Source organism: Tursiops truncatus, chromosome 8 (genome assembly GCF_011762595.2).
Source record: "Tursiops truncatus isolate mTurTru1 chromosome 8, mTurTru1.mat.Y, whole genome shotgun sequence".
Classification (NCBI taxonomy): Eukaryota; Metazoa; Chordata; class Mammalia; order Artiodactyla; family Delphinidae; genus Tursiops; species Tursiops truncatus.
Window position 1 is genome coordinate 70126785 of NC_047041.1, and position 22305 is coordinate 70149089.

At 49.5% G+C, this 22305-nt stretch overlaps 1 protein-coding gene across 9 annotated transcripts in view; it reads right to left on the reverse strand.

The window, feature by feature from the left end:
• ABCC8 (ATP binding cassette subfamily C member 8) overlaps positions 1–21575 on the reverse strand; it is a 76514-nt gene extending 54939 nt beyond the window's left edge. For 4 of the 9 annotated variants that reach the window (XM_033862597.2, XM_033862595.2, XM_033862594.2 and 1 more), the window contains exons 1-6: positions 21190–21568; positions 19762–19903; positions 15361–15482; positions 9705–9871; positions 7565–7807; positions 6487–6675 (exon numbers count right to left, since the gene is read on the reverse strand). In XM_033862597.2, coding sequence (XP_033718488.1) covers positions 6487–6675; positions 7565–7807; positions 9705–9871; positions 15361–15482; positions 19762–19903; positions 21190–21337 — 1011 coding nt within the window. In that variant the 5' untranslated portion in view covers positions 21338–21568. Of the gene's footprint in view, positions 1–6486; positions 6676–7564; positions 7808–9704; positions 9872–15360; positions 15483–19761; positions 19904–21189 lie in introns of those variants that run through there. The other 5 variants (XR_012333473.1, XR_012333474.1, XM_033862599.2 and 2 more) reach the window with 5 other exon arrangements.
• Positions 21576–22305: the final 730 nt, after the last annotated feature.

The window sequence follows — 22305 nt, forward strand, 5'->3', positions numbered from 1 at the left end:
CCTACATCCTGGATACAGGCCTTTCTGATGGTAGAGAAGATCTTGTCTCTTGGTTCAACAGGCCCCTTTAACCAGCTCTCACAGCTCCATGGAGCCGGTCCTGGTTACAACTGTATGGCCCTTCCTCTGTGGCATGGGGTCTCTCCCTTTTGGGGACAGCAGGAAGCAGATATAGGGAGAAGTGAGGTCTCTTAGAAGGGGGTCCTACTGAGGCCTGAAGCCCCTGACTCTGTCTCATTTGTCAAAGTACAACAGGAAAAGGGAGAAGGGAGAAGTGAGAGGGTGGGGATGGCTGGAAGCAGCAAAATGGACCTTAAAACTAGGCCACATGGCTTAAGAACCTGACCTTACAGGGAAGCAAGGGGCAGGATACAATATTTACCAGGTGCAATGCTCACAACACGTAATGAGAAGAGTACCATTATTAGCCCAATTTTACACATGAGGAAATGGAGTTTCAGCATGGTTAAGTGGCTGGCCCAAGGTCACATGCTGATAAAGGAAAACAACACGTGAACATGAACCTGTATGATGCCAAAATCACTACCGTAGATCCACTACTTAAGTCTCATCCAGTCTTTTGACCTTGAGTCTCCTGCTGTCAGCTACAAGCTTGTGACTTGTGGGGGACTGAAAGATGCCCACCTGCATGGTTCTGGGTCAAAAATGTAGTCATCCGGGCTTGGGAAAAACCTGGTCCTGTTTAACATGCCTTGGAATTCTTCTGTTCTACCAGCCTCTGTAGAGACCCAGCTCTGGAGAATAGAGTCCATAAAGCCACAAAGCACATCATGGGGGTTTATCACAAAGGAAATAATTTAACATAAGGAAAGAGCTGTATGTGCAAAGATGTACTATCTCTGGATTATAGCAGGGGGAGAGTGCAAAAATCCATGTAAATATCTAACCACAGGGAATGGGTAAGTATATTAGGAGACTCATGGGAACGCTATGCCACCAAGAACCCCAGTTACCACGAAAGCTCTCGAGCAGCATGGAATGGCGCTCATTCACTGTGTCACAATGATCAGAAAGCACATACGCTGGGGAATGAGGGCTAGAAAAATCAACCGGTCTCATTGGTTAGGCTATGGGCGCTATTTATTAAATGCACTCATCCGTATTTGTACATTTTTCACAAAGCAAAAAATTCTCATTTTTCAGATCTAAAGGCAAAGCCTTGACCCCTTCCCCTAACAACACACACACCCTAGGGTCAAATAATATTTATTTGGATCAAGAATTTTGTGACCTGTTAAAATGACAATCTGCTTGCAGGTATAAGTCATTGATTGGGTCATTATTTGATCTCTCTTCAAAGAGACAGCATAAAAGAGATGGAGGCCAGAATGGCTACATTTTGATTAAGAAGTGGGTTCTAGACTAGCCAAAGAGGGCTAGGATGCTGCCCAAGGAAGGCAGGCCCTGGGAAGCTTCAAATGGCTGTGAGAGCACCGGCACTGCCCAGCACCTTGAAGACTGGAGAGAAAAGGCCAAGGACTTACAACTTGACATTTGGCGGGTGGTAAATGCTTTGGAAGATCAGATGTCCTTGTCTCACATTTTCACAAGCTCTCAGGGAGGAAATTGTGTTTGTTTCCAGGGGTTTCCCCAGTAGCGCTCAATAAATATATTTTAAATTAATCAATGCATATGATCTTCATCCCCCATCTACTCTTTATAGAAGCTATACATTTCCCCATTTGACAGTCGAGCCAACAGAGGCCTGCAGAATGTAAGTGACTGCTGAAGAGCGCAGAGGGAGTTTGTTGCAGAGGTAGGCCTAGCACCCAGGACTCTACAGGTCTGATTCCCATCGCCCCTGCCTGGCCAGAGGTATGACTGGAAAGCCTCCTTTCCCTTGTTCTCTGGAGCTTAAAGGGGAGGGGAACACTTGGGATCTTGCTTCCAATTTTGGCAAGGGCCATAAAGTGAATTGCTTGTAGGTCCCAGTTCTGGGAGGCCCTGGGTAAAAACACTGAGAACTGTCTTTGACCACTCACAGACCAAGGCACCCAGCCATCCATCCACAACCATTTGACATTGTGGTTTAGAGCTTAGACTTTGAGGTTAGCCATATCTGAGTTTGAATTCTGACTCATTAGGTTAGCTACTGTGTCCTTAGTAAGTTCCTCAACCTCTCTGAGCTTCAGTTTCCTTACCTGTAAAATGAGGCCATTAAGGGTTTCTACTTCAGAGAGTTGTTATGAGAATCCAATGTAACAATGTAGGTAAAAAATTTTTTTAGTAAGGGTAAGCAGTAACAGTAACATCTGCATTATTCATTGAAGAATAATTTCTCCTGTGCCTCCTGGGTGTCAGGCACGGAGCTGGGCACATAGAGGTCAGACAACACAGGTCCTGTCTTAGGAGACTCAGGGTCAAGTTGAGGAAAAAGAAAAGGGGTGCTTTGATGGTGCAAGCATAGGATATTATGGGAGCACAGAAGAGGAGCATCTAATTCAACCAGAGGAAGGCTTCCTGGAGGAGGTGACATTGGAGATGCATCTTGGCAGCTGAGAGGGGTTAGTGATGCACACCAGACCAGAGCAGCTCATGGGCATTGTTGTAAAGAGACCAACCCACACGCTGACATCACAAAATCATAGAAATGGATATAAGTTCTCAAAGTACCCACAGTGATAGCCACAAATATAGGCGTCCAAATGGGGACACAGATATACACAGAAAGAGACATACCAAGAGACACAGGGACAAACAGAAGGAACATACGCATACACTCATAAGCAGGTCTCAGGAGAACTCATTCAGAAACAACACACACTCACTAACCTACACATGACTCCCACTGAGGTTTAGAGGCCATTCGAAGCTTTGGCCCTGAGATCAAACCCAGACTATTCTTTTTTTCTCTACTCAGCTCACAGCCTAGAGCAGTGCTGGCAGGTTTCAGATGCCAGCAGTTCTTTATAAATCCTTGCCCGCCTGACAGATCGGAGGCATTCATGGCAGGTGACAGATTGCTGGAGGGGGTTGGGTGAGAGAGGGGGCTGGAAAGAGATCTATTGTGGGCTGTGCACAGCCTGGGTCCCAGCTTTCCTTGGGGAGTGGCAGGGGGACAGGAGTGTCAAAGATCTAGCAAGCTATATGACACTTCCAACAATAAAAGAAGAGATAAGAAATGCTTGTCCTTGAAGATGCCAAGGGCGGTATGATTCTTGCCAACTGTGAGTATCCTGGCAAGGGAAGAGAGGACAGGGCAGCCACTGATAATAAAGTAAACAATGGGTGCCTGGCTGTGCTGACTGCAGCAGGATGGATTCAGGCTGAGCAGAAAGAAGTGCTTTCTCACTGAGAGGGCTGTTAAACATTGTGACGTGTAGCTAGAGAGCTTCCTTCTTTGTTCAAAAAGACCAGAATAGCACCTGTCTCTCTGGGTTAGAGCTGCCTGCCGGGAGGCAGTGGGGTGAACCAAGTAACTTTTTTTTTTTTTTTCTTTTTTGCAGTACGCGGGCCTCTCACTGTTGTGGCCTCCCCCGTTGCGGAGCACAGGCTCCAGATGCACAGGCTCAGCGGCCATGGCTCACGGGCCCAGCTGCTCCGCGGCATGTGGGATCTTCCCGGACCGGGGCACGAACCCGTGTCCCCTGTATAGGCAGGTGGACTCTCAACCACTGCGCCACCAAGGAAGCCCCGAAGTAACTTTAATAAATGACCCCTTTCCCCCACTTTCTGGGCCCAGAAGCCCAAATGAGAATTAAGCCATATCCCAAGCAACCACACGATTGAGGACACTTTGTTGCTGACGCTGGAGACTATATTTACTTTCAACTCTCGTTTCTATGTCTGTAATTTGCTGATTGTATTTGGGCTGCAGGGAACAAATATTAAATTTGATAAGGCCTGCTGCCACTGAGGCAGTGCCATCTGTCTCGGTGATTTGTGTGCCAACAAGTAACTGAGACAAGAGCGTTCCAATGAGAGGGCAGCAAATCCCAGGGTTTGTGTATAAACAAAGAGAAAAGAGAAGGCAAAGCTAACATTCAGATGAATTAATATTCTAAGTGTTGTTCTTACCATCTCTTTGACACATCCGCCGTCAGAGTTCTTAGGAGACTGGCATAAGAGTTTTGGGAAACATAGGAAGGAGAAGACGATGTGGACAAGCTGATAAGGGCTCTGGCTGGTGTCACTTCCCCCTAATATTAACAATTGGCTCCATGCTGCTGCAGTTTTATCAATATGGAGTATTTAGGGGTCACCTAAGGTCAGACTGAACCTGAAGGTGACACTCCTGCGGACAAGAGAAGCAGTCTCTTTCCCCCTCTTTTGAGGCCAAATAAAGTTCAGCGGCTCAAAAGCCACTGAAGTCTAAATAAGCAAAAGGTCTTCAAAGTTTTTTTTTTTTTAGGCTTTCTCAAGTTTCTTTTTTAAGAAATTGATACATTATTTAAGCATTTTCTAAAAGCATAAAAATTGTGAAGCACAGTAAAATTTTCATAAAATTTATTTCAAAGTTAATAGTCCTCACATTCTTGATTGAACAAGAAATCTACCCATCTTAGCCTAGCCAACTCCTATGCATCTGTCAAGGTCCCATTCAAATACCCTCTCCTCTACGAAGCTGTCATGATCACTGGCTGAGTTAGTCACTCCTTCTTCCCTTAGTTCCTTGTATCTACTTCCGAGTAGTAGTATTTAACACATGGTATAAAAATATTTTATTTAGATTTCTCTCTCCTCCATTGGGTTTCACAATCCTTGGAGCCAGCGGTGATGGCTTGATAATAATAATCAATTTAGCATCATGATTGTAAATGCCCAGACTATGGAGTGAAAGAGACTTGGTTTCAAATCCTGACTCTGTCACTAACTAGCTGAGAGACCCTAGGGAAAGTTACTTAACCTCTTTGAGCCTCAAGTTCCTCATCTGTAGAATGGGAATTAAAATACCTACCTTATAAGTTGTATGGTTATGTGAATTATATCTCAATAAAACTGTTACAAAACAAACTTACCCTAAAGGGCTGTTTTAGGGATTAAATGAGATAGCAAATGGATAACTTCTGCACACAGCCAGGCATGTATTAAGCAGTCAATAAATGGTTGTTATTATTGTTAATCTCCTCATCGTAACCATTGCCTCTATACTCTGACAGCCTAACCCAGGTCTGGCACATGGTAGGGTTCAATAATCATTTGCTGGGCTTCCCTGGTGGTGCAGTGGTTGGGGGTCCGCCTGCGATGCAGGGGACATGGGTTCGTGCCCCGGTCCGGGAAGATCCCACATGCCGCAGAGCAGCTGGGCCCATGAGCCATGGCTGCTGAGCCTGCGCGTCCGGAGCCTGTGCTCCGCAACGGGAGAGGCCACAGCAGTGAGAGGCCCGTGTACCGAAAAAAAAAAAAAAAAAAAAAATCATTTGCTGAGTAAATCAGACAAACAGACTTGGAGTGTCTCATATTCCCGGCCAAAAGTACTCAGCTGATTAATTATACCTCTGGAAAAAATTCATATGAACCTCCTGAGGATTAAATGGTATCTGCAATTTTGAAGCCCACGAGATGAATAACATTACACAAGGGAGAGTCGTAAATTAGTAGTCAGATCCCTAATTAGTAATTCCCTGCATCATTTTTGGACTATTTGTGGTTAAAAGGTTATAATGATGTTCTGCTGGGAAAATAAGACTCTGAATTTTATTAGAGGTGAAAAGTTTTCCGCTTCGTGACCATCTAAACCTAAGTGGCAGCAAAGAAACAGATGGAAGAATTAAGTACTCCACCCTCACCCCCAGAGTGGATGTTATTGCCCCAAGGAAGGAAACTAAACCCCAGAAAGATTTTTCTGTCGCTGTTGTCCGACAAATTTCAGTCTATAGCATCTTTAGAGCTGGAAAGGTCATTGGATATCATCTAGTCCAATGGGCTTCAAATATTTTTAAGACATGGAACTCTTTTTAAAAAAGAAATTTTAATGGGCAAGTCTAACTTATTAATAAAACTGGGGCAGCTTTTAATAAAATTTGTAGTGGAGGGAGAAAAAGCCCTACACACGGAGGTTTCCCACTCTCCTCCCCTCAACAGCAGCCACCAAGATGGCCCTGCAGAACCTTGAGTGCTGTGCATATACAAAACTGAAGAAGATAGATCCCGGAAAAGTTATTTCGAGTCTGTTAAGATGACATGAACTAAAAGCTAACAAATAGAAGCTCTAGACACTGGATAAACAAATGCACTTCCTGCAACCTTCCGAATGATGACGTAACTGAGAGAGGTATTATGGTGACTATGGTATGGTGAAAAGAGCAAGGCGCCATAAATCCTCTAGGGGCACAAGCTTGCCTTCTAACATTTCTGTTGACCAGATGCAGAGCATCTCCTAGAGGGGGATATTGCTAAGGGCTCTGTGCATCATAAGGAGCTGCCCCGTTGCAGCCACAGCTCACACACTTCTGCCTCTTGCCCTTTCTCACCCGTGAGTGAAAACCTTGCAAAGGGTGCCTGCTCTACCCCTCGGTGGCCTACCTTGGGCTGGAAGACGCGATTCTCCTTCCCAAGGTGGTCCACGATTCCAAAGATGCACAGTGGTCCAGCGAAGCCCAGCAGGTCAGCCAAGATGCGGAAAGTGCTGCTGAGGACCAGGCGCCTCCCGAAGGCATGGCAGAGGGCCTGCCAGATGGCCCGGGCACCCTGTGTGCTTTGCATGTCCTTCCGCTGTCCAAAGAGACCCATGGCCAGGTCAGAGTGGCTGAGGGCCCGTTCACAGCAGGGCCCAGCCTCCCAGGATGCTCCTGGCTCCTGCTGCCTGGGGAAACCCAGTGGCATCTGCTGCAAAAAGGTGAACTCCAGGAAGAAATTATGGAACCACCAAGTGTGTGGTTGTGTGGGTCCATATGGGGACCCAACATGGTCCAGGTGGGGAAACTGAGGCCAGATGATGGATCAAGGTCACAGAGCTGGTCAGGGACTATGTGGCGAGCACAGCACTGTAATGAGGGAGTAAATATGCCAGTCCAGTGCCGCTGTGTCTGCCTCAGTGTCTCCCCTTGATGCTAGGGCAGAAGCAGCGAAGGAGCACTGGACTGGGAGTCAGGCAACCGGCTCTACTACCTACCAGCCATGGGCCAGCTCTGGGGAGGTCACAGCCTTTCTCAGGGCCTCAGTTTCCTCATCAGTGATTTGGAAAGATGCCTGCCTAGCTCAAATCATAGAGTTATTGTAAGGATCAGGCTACTAATGCCCCTGCTCTCCAAATGGATGAAAATTCCCACCTTTACAGTCACTGGGCTCCAAAAGGAAGAGCACAGGGCATGGGAAATCAGTACCTCCCTTCAGGGCCTCAGTTTCCCCACATGGACAATGAAAGTGTTAGACCAGACGAGCTAAACTGTGAGAGCCATTCCAGCTGTGGCTGTCCTATGAGTCTTTGGTCTTGGACTTGTCCCTGGTTCACTGTGTGACTTAGGGCAAGCCTCTTCCTCTCACTGGAACTCAGTTTCCCCACTGTCCCATCAAGGGTTTGACCTGATACTTTCTGATGTCCCCATCTGTGACTCTAAACCAGAGGGCAGGGAATGGATGGTGGGGCCATGCCCCCACTGACCTCCTGGGCATCAAAGGCCTCGCAGAGCCGCTGGTAGTTGGTGAGGGCCCTCATGGCAATGGGCAGCTTCCCAATGGCTCGGAGATCAATGGGCTTCTTGTGGGCAGTCTTGATGAAGGCGTTCATCCACCAGTAGGTGCCTTTGGACAGCAGGTTCACGAAGGGCTGCAGGAAGCGCACCCCCAGGTCCTGCAGGTCCTCTGGGGGCTTCACTTCCCTCGGCATCTTGAAGAAGATGTATCTCTGTGGGGCACACGGGTCACTGAGGATGGGTAAGTGCACCTTCTCACCACCCTCCATTCTGCCTCGGCAAAGATCTGGGGTTGTGACATCCTACCCTTGACCTCTAATAGATGGGGCCATCATTTGCCTATTCCCAGGAAGAGGATCCCCCCAACTCCTCTTGGCTACCAGTGCCAGGGCCTCCTGACTCATAACCCTTCATCGAGGGCCACTCTGAATCCCCTGGGGTGGGTTGGGTTGGGGAGGAGCAGGAATCTCCCATATACCATCTTCTCCTACAATTCTGAAGATGCCATTGTGTTTCATGTAGGGTTTGCAGAATGTGGAGTCATGCAGACCTGGGTTTGAATCCTGCCTCCTCCACTTACTAGCAAGGCATCTTTGGACACATCTCATCTAAAGTGTATCCTCATCTAAAAAGGGGATGATGTGAGGGTCAGTGGACGTAGGGAATATAGAAGCCTCCATAGCCTGCAAATCACCAACTAAAGCAGAGGAGTCAGAGAATGCAGATCAAAGGAGCACTTTATGCTCATCAGACTGGCGCAAATTAGAAATGGCTATAGCCCCCCTTGCTGGTTGGAGAAAGGGAAAGCGCTTTCTGATTCACTGCTGGTAGGTTACAGCATTTCCGGAAGGTAATCTGCAGCATCAATTAACATTTAAAATACACAGACCCTTTGAGCCAGTAACTCCACTCCTTGGATTCTCTCCCATAGAAATAAAAGCAGCAATACATAAAGATATAGGAATGTTGAATATGCCATTATTTATGAAGGTAAAAAGTTGGCAACAGGGGCTTCCCTGGTGGCACAGTAGTTGAGAGTACGCCTGCCGATGCAGGGGACACGGGTTCGTGCCCCGGTCTGGGAAGATCTCACATGCCGCGGAGCGGCTGGGCCCGTGAGCCATGGCCGCTGAGCCTGCGCGTCCGGAGCCTGTGCTCCACAACGGGAGAGGCCACAACAGTGAGAGGCCCGCGTACCGCAAAAAAAAAAAAAAAAAAAAAAAAAAAAAAAGTTGGCAACAAAGTGAATGCCTGTCAATAGGGTAATGGCTGAATAAATCATGGCTCATCCACACGATGGAATATTACGCAGCCATTAAGGAAGCTAAATTAACCATATCAGACTTGGAGGGAGTCACAAGGGATATCTGTTAGATGAGAAAAGCAAGCTATGAAAAACTATGTATAATATGATCCCATTTTTATAAAACTAATATTGAAAGAAAAAACAATACTTATATGTGTTAAGAAGAAATTCTTAACACATTATATTAATTATATTAATAAAAGCAAAGAGGTATTTAAAAGAGGTATAATAAAAGGTATTATATTAATAAAAGCAAAAAATGGAAGGACACATACTAGGCTGTTAATCTGGGTTACCTGGGAAGAGAAAGGTTGGGGGAGGGGAGGGTATGACGCTCAGAGAGGGAAAGGGGGTAAGCAAAAATGATTAAAAAAAAGACATGTATGCAGCCACATTTACCACATTTACTCATTCATGTGTAACTATATGAATACATTAAAATAAGCCTCCCTGACCTCAAAAAGAAAAAAAAAAATCAAACAAACTCAGAGAAGCCAGTACCTGAAGCTTTTATTTCCTCTCTATGGGATTAAACCCAGACTCCTACAGCCTCAGCTGTCACTTCCTCTCCCCCTGGGAGCCTGGGGTAGAGGGCAGCTGGGCCAGATGGAATGTTCCTCCTGAAACTTTTCCCACTGGCCTCAACTCACCTTTTGGGAGCAGGTAAAAGAAGCTGACTCCTTCTAGGGTTTGGCTAAGAAGAGGGTGGGGACCCACACCCAGGCGCAGGACACGGGTCAGAAGCCCCGCCCTGGCCCAGGTGTGTCCTCAGGTGGGTGGCAGCCCAGGAGCGGCCTGCTTACCCTCACCCTGATGACGTTGACCTCCACGAGGAGCAGCATCCCGTAGAGGATCACCAGCAGCCCCGTGAGGCAGAAGCGCAGCTGCGAGAAGCCGATGGCGTGGTCGTAGAACTTGACGAACTTGATAGTCTTGGTGATGAAGGCCAAGGTCCAGTAGACTAGCAGGGCTGCCGAGGGGAGACAAGAGAGCACGGAGGATGTGTGTGCACATATTCACGTGTGTGTGTGCAACTGTGTGGAAGAGGACAGAAAATAAGTGTGTCAGGGAAGAGGTGTGTGTGCGGACAGGCAAGTGTTATGGGTGTGAGTATGCACATTTCTGAGTAAGGGGGTGTCTGTGTGTGTGAATATATGAGCATGTAATTTTGAGACGACTGTGCATACATTAAAACATTCATGATAGGCATGTTCAAAAATAATCATCATCTTATAAGTCAAGGTGGTCAGCCAAACTTCCCTTTACAATAAATAAGAAGAAAAATAGTGGAATTATTTCTTGAATTTAACTAAGTTATAGGCACCATACCAAATAAGCACTTTAAACATATTTATCTCATTTATTTTTTATATTAGCCTTGTGAAGGAAGTCCTGGCGTCATGCTCAGTTTAACGGACCAGGGAATCGAGGCTCAGAAAGGTTTGGTAACTGATCTAAGGTCACACAGCCATTAAGCGGACTAGCCTAGTGCCAGAGCCTGTGCACGTAGGCTCCACCCTACAATGGCTTCCTTGCAGAATCCCCAAGCTGGGAAGATCTTAAAGGTCCTTCAATCTAGCCTTTTCATTTAACAGATGAGGAACCTGAGGCCCAGAGAGAGGAGGTGACATGCCCAAGCTCACTGCAAGTTAGTGACAGGCAGAGAGTGAGGGCCTAGGTCCCTGGCCCCCAAGTCCAGAGTCTACTACAGCATGATGATGCTCCTCAGGGAGCCTGGGGAGTGGGAGATACAAAAAAATGAGTCACAGTCCTGAGAGGCAGTGTGTATAGTGGTTAGAGCTGGGCCTGCAGCCAGATACCCCTGGGCACAGATCCTCTGACTTAATAGCTATGTGACCTTGGGTAAGTCATTTAACCCATCTAGGCTTCAGTTTCTTCATCCATAAATGGGAATAATAATAGTACTACCTCAAAAGTCGTCATGAGCAATGCATGGAGAACATTTAGCACAGTGAGCCTGGCACACAGTGGGTGCTCTTTGGATATCAGCTGTTAAGATATTTGTTATCTCCAGATTTCAGACCTTGGACCATAAATACCAGGAGCCATCTGTGGATTCTATCCTGTAAATTCCCACCACCCCCATCCAAATCCACCAGTAAACCACAGTCAGCTGGTGACAACAAAAGACAGCAGTAACTAAGTCCCCCTTTAGGGGGTGCTTTAGCATAGGCAGTCCTTCCCCAATTACCCCCTAGAGTCATATGCTCTGCAATATATGATATATATGATCTTATATATGATATAAGGTCAGCCTAAATGCCTAGAGCTCCTCTCTAGAGGAATCACAGAGAGGGAAGGAGACTGTCACCCTGCCTTCATCCCTAGGAGGGCCAGGACATAAATGCCAGGGCATCTCTTGGGGACAAAAGCTGGGGTCTGTGCCAGCCTGGCTCTGGGCTGGGAACTAGGTTGAGACATTGAACTGGGGAGGGACAAATGCCACCTGAGTGAGAGCATTAGGATAGAGGGCAGGAGCATCCGCTTCTGGTCCCAGCCCTCAAGACTGGGATGATGTCCCTCAGCTGGGCCAGGTCTCCAGGTCACAAGGAATCCCCTAGCTGGGGGACATTCCCCTGCATCCACACCTATACTCTCCCAACAGACTCTATCCCAGGCACCAGAACCTCTTTAGACCTTCGTGAGGGTTCCTCCTGAGGCCAAGACTTTAAAATATGTCTCAGATTGGTCTTGCCGCTAACACGTAACAGATATGGTTTGATTCGATCTTTATAAGAACGTTATGCCTTAGGCAGGGACTTACTATTCCTGTTCAGATGGGGAAACTGAGGATCAGAGAGCCTGAGTGTCTTGTCCAAGGTCACACAGGGAGTTAGTTGAGGACCCAGGACTAAGCCCAGGGGTTATTTCCACAGTCCCATCCTACAGTGCTGAGCCCTCAGCCTGTTGCCAGACACAGCAGCATTCGGTAAAAGCTTAGTGCATGTCCGAGAGAACAGGAGAAACGAAAGAAAGTAGTAAAACACAGGGGCTGCTGGTGAGTTTTAAACTCTGAATTCCCATTACCTCTGCTTCTTCCCTCCCTTTCCTCTCCCTCATCCCCACATCCTACCTATTACCAAATTCTATTTTACCTCCTAATTATCTTGAATCCATTGACTTCTGTCCATTTGGGTGGCCACCTGGGTCAGGTCACCATCATGTCTCCCCTGGACCGCCTTAAGAGCTTTCCCATGGTTTCCCCACTTCCCCTCTTGCCCTCCTCCAACCTAGCCTCCGTAGAGCAATACATTAAATCAAATATGATGTCACCACACCCATGTTCATAGCAGCATTATTTGTAATAGCCAAAAGGTGGAAGCAACCCAACTGCCCATTGATGGATGAATGGATAAACAAAATATGGTGTGTGTGTGTGTGGGTGGGTGTGTGTGTGTGTATACACACACACACACAATGGAATATCATTCAGCCTGAAAAAGGAAGAACATTCTGACACGTGCTACAACATGGGTGAAACCTGAGAATATAATAAGTTAAATGAACCAGTCACAAATGGACAAAATAGTGTATGATTCCACTTGTACTACGAGGTGCCTAATGTAGACAGATTCATAGAGACAGAAAGTATTATCGAATGATGGTTTCAAGGGGTTGAAGGGAGTTATTGTTTGTTTAATGGGAAGATGAAAGAGTTTTGGAGACGGATGGTAGTGATAGTTACCCAACAATGTGAATGTATTGAGTGCCACTGAACTGTACACTTAAAAGTGGTTAAAATGGTAAGTTTTATGTTATGCATATGTAAACACATACACACACACATCCCAATCCTCAATGACTTCCCATCGCCCTTGGGATAAAGAATAACGCCTGTAGTGTGGCCTTCAAGGTCTTGCCCCTCCTGTCACTCCAACCTTCAAAGTTTAGCTCCCTTCTGCTCTCTGCACTTCAGCTGCTGTTTTTTGCCCAGATTTCCTAATGTGCTTTGCATCTTCTGCCTCTGGGCCTCTGCACATGCTGCTCCTTCTGCCTGAAGCATTCCCCTGTCCCTTCTCGCAGTTAGTTCCTACCTATCCTTCAGTTCTCAGCTCAAACATGACATTCTCACAGAACACCTTCTGATCTCTCCTGGGTCCAGGAACAAGGTTACTTCGCGGGACAATGTAAGCCGCATCATGGGTCACCTTTCTGCAGGACTCCAGACCTGTGACCGGACAGTAGCTTCCTCAAAGGGCCAGCTATTCCCCTAATACCTGCTGTCCTGCAGCTCATGGGGTGCATCCTCTTCCCTTTTCCCTGTTCTAGAATTTCTGGCTTTGTGGAGAGCAAAGCTCTACCAAAGAGGGGAGTTAGTCTTTGTTCCTTGGAGAAGGACTGGTCAATCCATGGGTGGTCATTTGTGCTTTGCGGAGAGAACATTATGCTCTTTCTGGAGAATGAGAAAATGAACTCGCCAGATGCCCAGACAGGGTGTTTCCAGGGGCACCGGTCAGCCAGGCCTCGTGGTTAGTGAGAGGTCTCTGTGCATGAGGAGCTGCTTCAGACACTGGCGCGGGAGGCTCTCCGAAGCTTGCATTTAACACCTCTCCATCTGTTGCCCCCTAGTCCCCCAACCACACTCACTTGGGGGACCCTGGGGTGGGGGCATCATCTGGACAATCCTGATGGAGCCAGCTCCCGCCTTACACAGGAAGGTAGACCTGTGATCAGCTTGGGAAACTTTCTCTGCCCACTCATGACACCGTGCTGTCTCTGGCTTAGCACAGAGAGTTCCAGACTCCAGATGTCAATTAGATGCTATGATTCCTAAAAATCATAGTCTGACTTAATGACACACGGTCTGACCACAGCCTAACAGTCAGATGTACAGCCCCGGCCTTAGACATGCAGACTGAGCCTCACACAGAGGCAGATCTGTGGATTTATACCTCTGGCCTAAGCACAGTCTGAGGACCCTTAGACACACAGTCTCAGCCTTTTTAAGAGCCTCCTTGGGTGCCAGACTCCTGGGATCTAAACCTGAATCTGAGGACTGCCCTGGTGGTCCTGTGGTTAAGAATCCACCTTCCAATGCAGGGGATGCAGGTTCGATCCCTGGTCAGGGAACTAAGATCCCACATGCCGTGGGGCAACCAAGCCCGTGCGCCACAACTGGAGGGCCCGTGCACCACAACTACTGAGCCCGTCCGCCACAACTAGAAAAAAGCCCGCGTGCCGCAATGAAGAGCCCACACGCCGCAATGAAATATCCCGCATGCCACAACTAAGACCCAGTGCAGCCAAATAAATAAATAAATGTTAAAAAAAAACAAAAACAAAAACTTGGCTCTGGCCCTTGACTAGCTGGTGAGACTAGTGCAAACCATTTAACTTCTGAGCCTCGGTCTCCTGATCTATAAAAGGGAAATAATAATGGTACCTACCTCATAGAGTTGTAAGGATTAAATGAGTTAATATGTAAAATGCTTAGGATCGTGCCTGACACGTAGCAGGTGCTAAATGAGTGTTCACTGTTATTATTTGTAACCTCTCTGAGTTTCAGTGTTCACATCTGTAAAATGGGGATAGCAACAGTACGAGAGAGAGTGGGGGGGTTAAGTGAGATAATGCACGGAGGAAGCTTAGCACTGAGCCTGGCACACAGCACACACTCAGTAAATGTCAACATCCATCACTGTTGTTTCTGACTGGGACCCCGGCCACATGGTGTCAGAAGGTCTAAGCGGGCACTCCTAAATGTTGGCAAACCACAGGCTCTGGTCCTGGGGCCCTTCTCTTTCCTCCAGGTTACCTCATTTGGGCTCAAGATGCCACCTAGGAAGCCGTGACTATCAGACCTCCTCTGGAACGCCCAACTTGTTTATCTAACTGACCGCCTGACACTTGAGCTGGCTGTTTCAAACTCAACTGTGGCCTAAACACCCCAACTCCTGCTCCTTTGCCATGTCAGTTACTAATACCGCTGTTCACCCATGTACTCTGGCCCAAAACCTAGGAGTCTTCCTTGTTCCTCTCCTGGCCCCTGACCTCATCTCCTACCATTCTTCCTTGGGCTCATTTGCCTTCGACCATACTAGCCTCTTTGCCAAGTTTGTTCCTATCAGAAGGCCTTTGCACTTGCTGCGCCATTTGCATGGAAACATCTACCCCCAAATATCTGCATGCTCACTCTTACCAGAGACCTCCTCTGAGCATCCTATACAGACAGCAACACGGCCTTCACTCTCTACCCCTTCCCAGCTCTATGTTCTTCATAGCATCATCACTACTTGTTTGTCTGTTTACTGTCTTTGCTTGTGCGTCTCCTCCACCAGACTGGAAGCTCCACAATGGCAAGCATTTTTCTTCTCTACTTCTGAACCTCTAGCACTTAGAACAGTGCCTGGCACATAGTAAGTCCTCAGCAAACATTATCTGAAGGAACAAATGGAAGTACCTATCCCTCCCCGTTTCCCACTCCTCCCCTTTCCCTACCAATCAGCAGCTTGGGGAAGTTGGAGGTCTCAATGTTGTGATAGTAGATCACAGAGGTGACAGCAGCCATGAACGCCATCCCGGCCGGCATGTACAGGTGGAGATGGCGGGACTCGGTCACCCTGAGATAAGGGCAAGAGAGACGGAGAGAGAGAGAGGGAGAGAGAGAGAGAGAGAGAAAATGTAGATGAGCTGCGTGGTACCCTAACAGAGTGGCCCAGGCCTCGTGCTTAGGTCCAGCACACAGTGGGGACTCCAGAACACACATAACCGTATCGTTCCACAGCATATGCTGGCAGCCCTGCCCAGCCCAGACCCCAAACACACCTGTCAACTAAGGGGCCCAGGCGTTCACACAGAGATGCTATGAGAGCTCAGTGTTCAGGCTTTGAAATTCATGGCCTTCTCTCTCTGGGTTCACACTTACAGAATCTGGCATAGGGGAGCTGGCCTTGGCAGTCGCAGCTGCAAAGCTTCTGGCTTAGAACCAGCTTATCCCCCTACAGAGGCCTCAGTAGGTGGGCTCTGGTCTGGTGATAAGCCCCATAGGGAGCCAGAGCTCCCTCCCAGAACTCAGCTTCTCCACGACTGGTGAGGAGGCTCGACTTGCCTGGTCCTGGTCAAGCCCTTCCAAGGCTCCTTTCTATAGAAAGCAAAACTCAAAGGCACAGGTGATGTGGCCTCAAGTCTTTTTTCCAGCACTGCCCAGCCTGCTCTTTCTAGTGAAGCTATGGTTAGGAACCCCTCCATTCCCAGGAGGCCTCCTCCAGTCTTCTGCTTCAGTGCTGCCCTTGCTTGCGCTGCTCCTTCTATCCGGTGTGCAAAGAGTCCCTGCCCTCAAGAAGCTGACAGTAGGGAAGGAAGCAACCATGCTCAGAGCTAACTGTCTGACTAGGCAGTCTAGGGAAGTGGTATTGCAGATGGACAGAAGGCTGAGAGCACACAGAGGAGGGTGGGCAAGCAGGGAATGCTTCACAGAGGAGGTGGCACAAGGCTGAACTTTGAAGGATGAGCAGGAGTTCAACGGAGAAGGTGGGGGGCATGAGGAGAGCCATGTTGGGACCCCAAGTGGTCTGGTGGGACTAGGATATAGCATAGAGGCAGTGTGTTTCCCTTTTTCCTCGCTAGAAGAACCACAAGTTTGCTCCAGCAGCAACGCGCCCAGCCCCAGGGAATGGATGGTGATTGGTTCAAGCAGCCATGCAATTGCACACTTCTTTGTCAGTGATTGGTTTAAGAGTGGCCATACAACCCAATTCTGGCCAATGAGATGTCAGGAATGTCTGTAGAAGATGATCTCCTGCATAAAGAAGAGGCTTGTGGGCAGCATGCCCCCTTTTTCCTTGCTTAGTTGATGCCTGGAGCTAGGCAGCCATCTTGTAACCATAAGAGAAGATATGGTGGACACACAGAGTATGGCATAGAAAGATGTGGAGAAGCTGGGTTCCTGATGCCATTACTAAGCCACCACACCAACTAAAAAAGGTGGCCTCCAGATTTCTTGTTAAATGAGACTGTACACGTTGACGTTCTTCAAGCTTGATTAGTGGATAGTCTCAGTGCGAGGTCTTCGCACTGTTACAGGAGGTACAAGGCAGTCACTCGTGGGGGCACTGGAAACAACCAACACCCTGTCCAGGAGGTCTTCAAAATGCTTGCCTCTGTCCTCCTTGAAATAATTTTGAAAAACTCTGTACTCCTGCGTACATTTTTAAGTGACATCCAAAATGTTATTTCATAAGTTTAAGTACATTCATTTTTTTTTGCAATAGAAGGTAGAAATGATAAACATTTTATAAGATGAAATAAGACAGTGAATAACCATAATTGAAATAAGTATTTTATGACACGACTTAAATAGATTTTGGCTGCTTTACTGAATAATATACACCGACTTAGATAAGAAATTAGGTAAAAGTTTTATATACGGCTTTTTCCAGTGTATGGTGGTCTGGGAAAACATTCTATATTTAAAAAAAAATTCTAAATAACCTATACTGCTTTGGTTGTTCTGAATTCAGAGCATCACAGAGAAATAATACTTAAAGGAAGACAAGAAGCCCTACAGGTTAGATGCCTTACTTAATCACTAAATGAGGCTTACCTTAAACTAAACTCAAGTTCGAAGGCCACTGCTTTAATGGCCCCCCTCTGTCATCTGCCCCGTACACTTCCGGCAAGTCGGCCAACTCAGGACAGGGACTGTGGCTTCTCCTCATGTCCGTTCCCCTTCCCATCCTCCTTCATGCTCCCCTGCCCAGGGGTGCAGGCCACAGATGGAAACCAGCAAATACCGGATAAGTGCCTATGGAGGAGCTGACCTGCTCTCTGGGGCGGAGACGGCGATCTGCACTGAGCTGGAGAGGTTTGGGATCCAGGTGCTGCCCCACACAGGAGGGCCTGCTGCACAGCCAGCAGGACAGAGTCCCCAGCCATATTCTATCCAGTCTCCCACATTCTGGGAATATACTAGCTGCCCAGGGCTCTGCCGCTCTGCACTCTGCACCCTGTCTATGCTCTAATTTCATCCTCCACTGCCCTACGAAGCAGGCAAGGCAGGGCTTATGATGCTCATTTCACAGGTAGAGAAAGTGAGACCCAGAAGGGCTGGGTGACTTGTCCCAAGTCCCACAGCTGGTGCGTGGCATAGCAGAAATGCTAGCAAAGACCCAGGTCTACCTTCTCTGCAGGAAGGGTATTTTCCCCTCTGTTGTTTTGTTCATTACAGCCGGGTGAGTATATTCTGGCCGGAGGGCTCACAAGGCATCCCTCCCATCTCTAGCATCTGTGCTGCTTTGGAAGGGGTGTTGGGATGGAAGGCGGGAGGCGGACTTGTCACCTGCTAGTTATGTGGCAGTATGCATTCTGGTCCTGCTCATCTGAGGGCTTTGATAGCCAGGAGGAGGCCCAAGGCAAGCAGTTATCACAGAGATTACTGCTGAAGCCAGGATGCAGGGACATTGGGAGTGGGAGGGTGAGGCAGTGTGTGTGTTGGTGGGGGTGAGGATCCCATCCCCCTGCCGTCCAGCTGCAGGAGCCAGGGCTGGCAGGAGTGGACTCTGGGCATAGTCTGATTCCAGCTCAGAGGGATTGGACCTCAAATATTTAAGCCAAATGTCCACCACCCTCCACCACCCCTTCACCCAGGCAGTCACTGAGCCTTGCCGATCCTTCCATTCTTCCTTAGTGAGATGGCTGCTTCATCTCCTCCTCATCTGCACCCCCAACTGCTGACACACCACTTTTGGCTGCAGTTATCTCTCGCCTAGACTACTGCAATCAATCCTAAGCGCTGCTTCTACCTCCAGCCTCTCCCTGCTTCCACCCTGCCCTCAAGTTCTCACCTAAAAGTGCTGTGCTGATTACATCTCTTCCAAACTGCCTAGAAAATTCAACCCAAACACTCAGCCTGGCATGTGAAGCCTTCCTGCAGATGCCCCCAGTTTCCAAATCTCAGCCTCCATCACTCCCACGTGTTTCATGCTTCAGCCCCGCCGCACTGCTGCACTGCTCCCACCCTGCCTGCTTCCCCTCCCACCACTCCCCACTCGCCCACGGTACCTTTCTCACGACTCCCTGCTGGCCCTCCCTCTCTGGAACTCCTCTGCCTGTCAGAACCCTAGTCATCCTTCCAGATCCTGCTCAGAAGTCCCCTCAGCCATGAAGCTTGCCCAACTGTGCCTTCCTTTGTCCTCCCATAGTACTTACTTGTGACGTTATTTCATTTATTCTCTTAAGGAGTCCCTAAGGGTCTACGGAGCTTTCTCAGGTGCCTTGCACTGTGCATACAAAGATGAATAACATGCAGATTCCAACTCTGAGGCCTTTCTGACTTAGGCAGGAGACAGTTTGCAAATAGATATAGATGTTAACATACAGTATGACCTATGCTGTGGCAGAGGTGTGAAGACTATGCTGTGAGGTCCAGAGGCAAGGTGGGCATGGGGAGAAAGCCCATAGGAATGAGGCTAGAGAGAGGGAGGGCCGACTGTGAGGAACCTGGATGCCAGGCTGAGGACTTAGGACCTTGTAAACAACTGGGAACCAAGGAAAGATCTTAAGCAAGAGTGATTTTTTTCCCTCCAAGAAGGTAATCCCAGCAGCTTGTGGGAGAGGCTGGGCATATCCACTCTAATAGGCTCTAGGATTATTTCACCAGGCCTTGGTGTGCAGATCTGGGTCCCCTCCACCCTGCTGCACGGAGAGCAGGGCCTGGTCCTCACTGTCCAGTGCCTGGTACAGAGAGCCTGGCACACAGATGTTGGGTAAACAGTTGCTGGATTTATCAGCAAATGAAACGATATTGGCTCATGGAATGCAGCTGAGCTGGGGTCTCCCTGGGCCTTTTAGGAAGCACCCTTGAGTAGATCCACTATCCTGGGTCCTCTGAGAGTCACTCACCCATCAGACAGGATGCCCTCCGCGATCTCACACACCAGGACGAAGAGCAGCATGAAGGTCAGGATCCAGCGCAGGTTGTGCCCAGGGAAGTGGAGCCATGTGCTGTGGTGGATGTGCACCTTGGAGCTCTGACTGCCCCATCCTGCAAGGAGAGACAGGAAGAGGTGGGAAGCCTGGCTCTCCTGGAGGAGGTTTCGTGAACCCCAGGAGGGTGTAGGCATTGGGTCCATGGTGGGGATGAGGTGTGTCCCCATGACAGTGCCCCAGTCTGGTACACATGAACTAAATGTCCTTGCATGAAACCCCGGACCCACAGAGGCCCACACGTGCAGGTACCCATTTTATATGCCAACTTCTTGTGTGACAAATAACTGCGTAAATAAACGTGTGGTGGAGAGCAACAGTGTAAATGCTGGTACAGTTTTTGATACACATGTGAACATAAGCTTCCTTCCTATTTCTAGTTGTCTTTGTCAACAACTAGCAACTTTTTGCTTCTGCAGCATCTTCCTCTTTTTAATTTTGTAGCAATTTTTCCTTTCTTCTCAAAAGCTGTATATGAATCTTAAGATTTGCTTTTTTCTTAATTAGAGCAAATTAACACGTTTTGGGGGAGGCAGGGAACACCCTATGAGTTGACAGAGCTAGCTAGCTTGAGAAATTCGAGGTCTTGGAGAGAGATAAAGGGGACCCTAGAAAAGAGGCACACACAACTGTCTGGGCGGTGACGCTCAACTCTGCGTAGGGCTTTCAAACAGGGGCGCTGGTGGCCTCCGTCCGGGTCGCTGCTAAGTCGGATCGGCTCTGCCCCGAGCCCGAGAAATTGCGCTCCGGAGACGCGCGTGCCGCGGTGTGGTTAGCTGGGGAAGCGGAGCCTCTTCTCGATCAGGGCGAGTGGAACCCCAGGATTGCCGGAGGCTACTAACCACTGTCAGGTTCAGCCCCTGGGAAGCACAGGGTTCGCAGGGCCTCCACCCAGCCTCTGAGGCGCAGGCTGCACTCCTCCCTGGGCCCAGCTGCGGCTGACGAGAAGGGTGCCTTGGGGGAGGGGTGGCCCGGCTCCCTACACAGCGCCTCTGAGGTTACAGCCCGACCCCCTCCCGACCTATCCAGCGCGTACAGAGACCCCTGCTTTCCCCTTTCTCCACCCCAGCTCTGGCCCTGCGGTGGCAAAACTTGGGGGTCCCCTGGGTCAGGAGCTTCCGTTGTGGTGCGTGCGGTTTCAGGGACACCCCGGGAGTGAGGGCTGTGCGGGTGTGTGAGCGCCGGCACCGCGGGGCATAACACAGGGCAGGGGAACCCAAGGGGGAGGCGAGCGGCGGTCGCCTGGCTGCAAGGGGACGCGGAGCGCTGCGGCGCGCAGCGCCTCCTTCTCCTCCCTCCCGACCACCGTCCTCCCCTCCTCCGCTGCTCGCCCCGCGCGCTCACCGATGAAGAGAATGGGGAAGGTGATGAAGAGCAGGAAGACGTGCGGCACCACGTTGAGCGCGTCCACGAAGCAACCGTTGTTGAGGACGCCCTGGTCCACCCGGTAGGCGGCCGAGTGGTTCTCGCTGCCGCAGAAGGCCAGGGGCATGGCGGCGCGGGCTCGGGCTCGGGCTCGGGCTCCAACTGCGGCTGGCTGCACGCGCCTCCCGCGCTCTGTCCCCTGTAGCTCCGCCGCCCGGCCCGGCCGTCAGGCCCCAGCCCCCACCCCGCAGGCCCCGCCCCGTTGGCGCTCCGGCTCTCCCACCCCGCCCAGCTCCTCTACCTGCGGGGCCTGAGGGGTGGCGGGGAGCCCGACCCGCCGGGCCGCGCTGGGGCCGAGTTCCAGCTGTGGCGGCCCGCACGATGCGCTGGGGGCCGCCTTGTGAGTGCCCCGCTGCGCGCGTGCGCTGGGGAAGCAGGGACGACAGGCTGGGTGGGTGGGCATGCTCGAGTCTGGATGGGAGGGTGAGGGGTGCAGAAGAGAGGAGGAGGGTCCTCGCGGCTCGGGAGTGGGCGCGGTCGGAGTCTCGAGTGTGACCTCCCTGCCCGGGGTCTGAGGTGTGAGCTCACCTGGGCCTGGCTCTCGTGGGTATAGTTAGAGCGGAGGGTCCTGGTGGGGCAGTGTGGGACAAGCCCCATCCCATATGAATAGGAAAAGCATTCAAAAACATTACCTAGGGGGGAGCTTCGAAGGTTTTCGAAAGTGGTTCCAGGCGGGGGACGTTCAAAGGTGCTTTACAGCGTATCCCTCGCTTTCACAAATGGAATCTTCCAATACTCCTGCTAAGTACAGGTTAATTGCTCTCATTTTTCTGGTGAGGAAACTAAGGCTCCGGGAGGTTACATGACTGACCCAAGGTCTCACTGCCAACAAGTAGGGAAGCATAACTTGAACTCAGCTCATCGAATTTCAGCCCGCACTCCCCAGCCCCCATCTACCTCAGGCATGCGTCTATTACATGATTGACACCTCCAGCGACTGGCAGGTGAATGGATAGACTAGATCATGGCCCAAGGTTGAAAAAGAGGTGCTTGTGGAATTGTATCCAGTGAAGGCAATGGAAGGCAGCCAAGAGG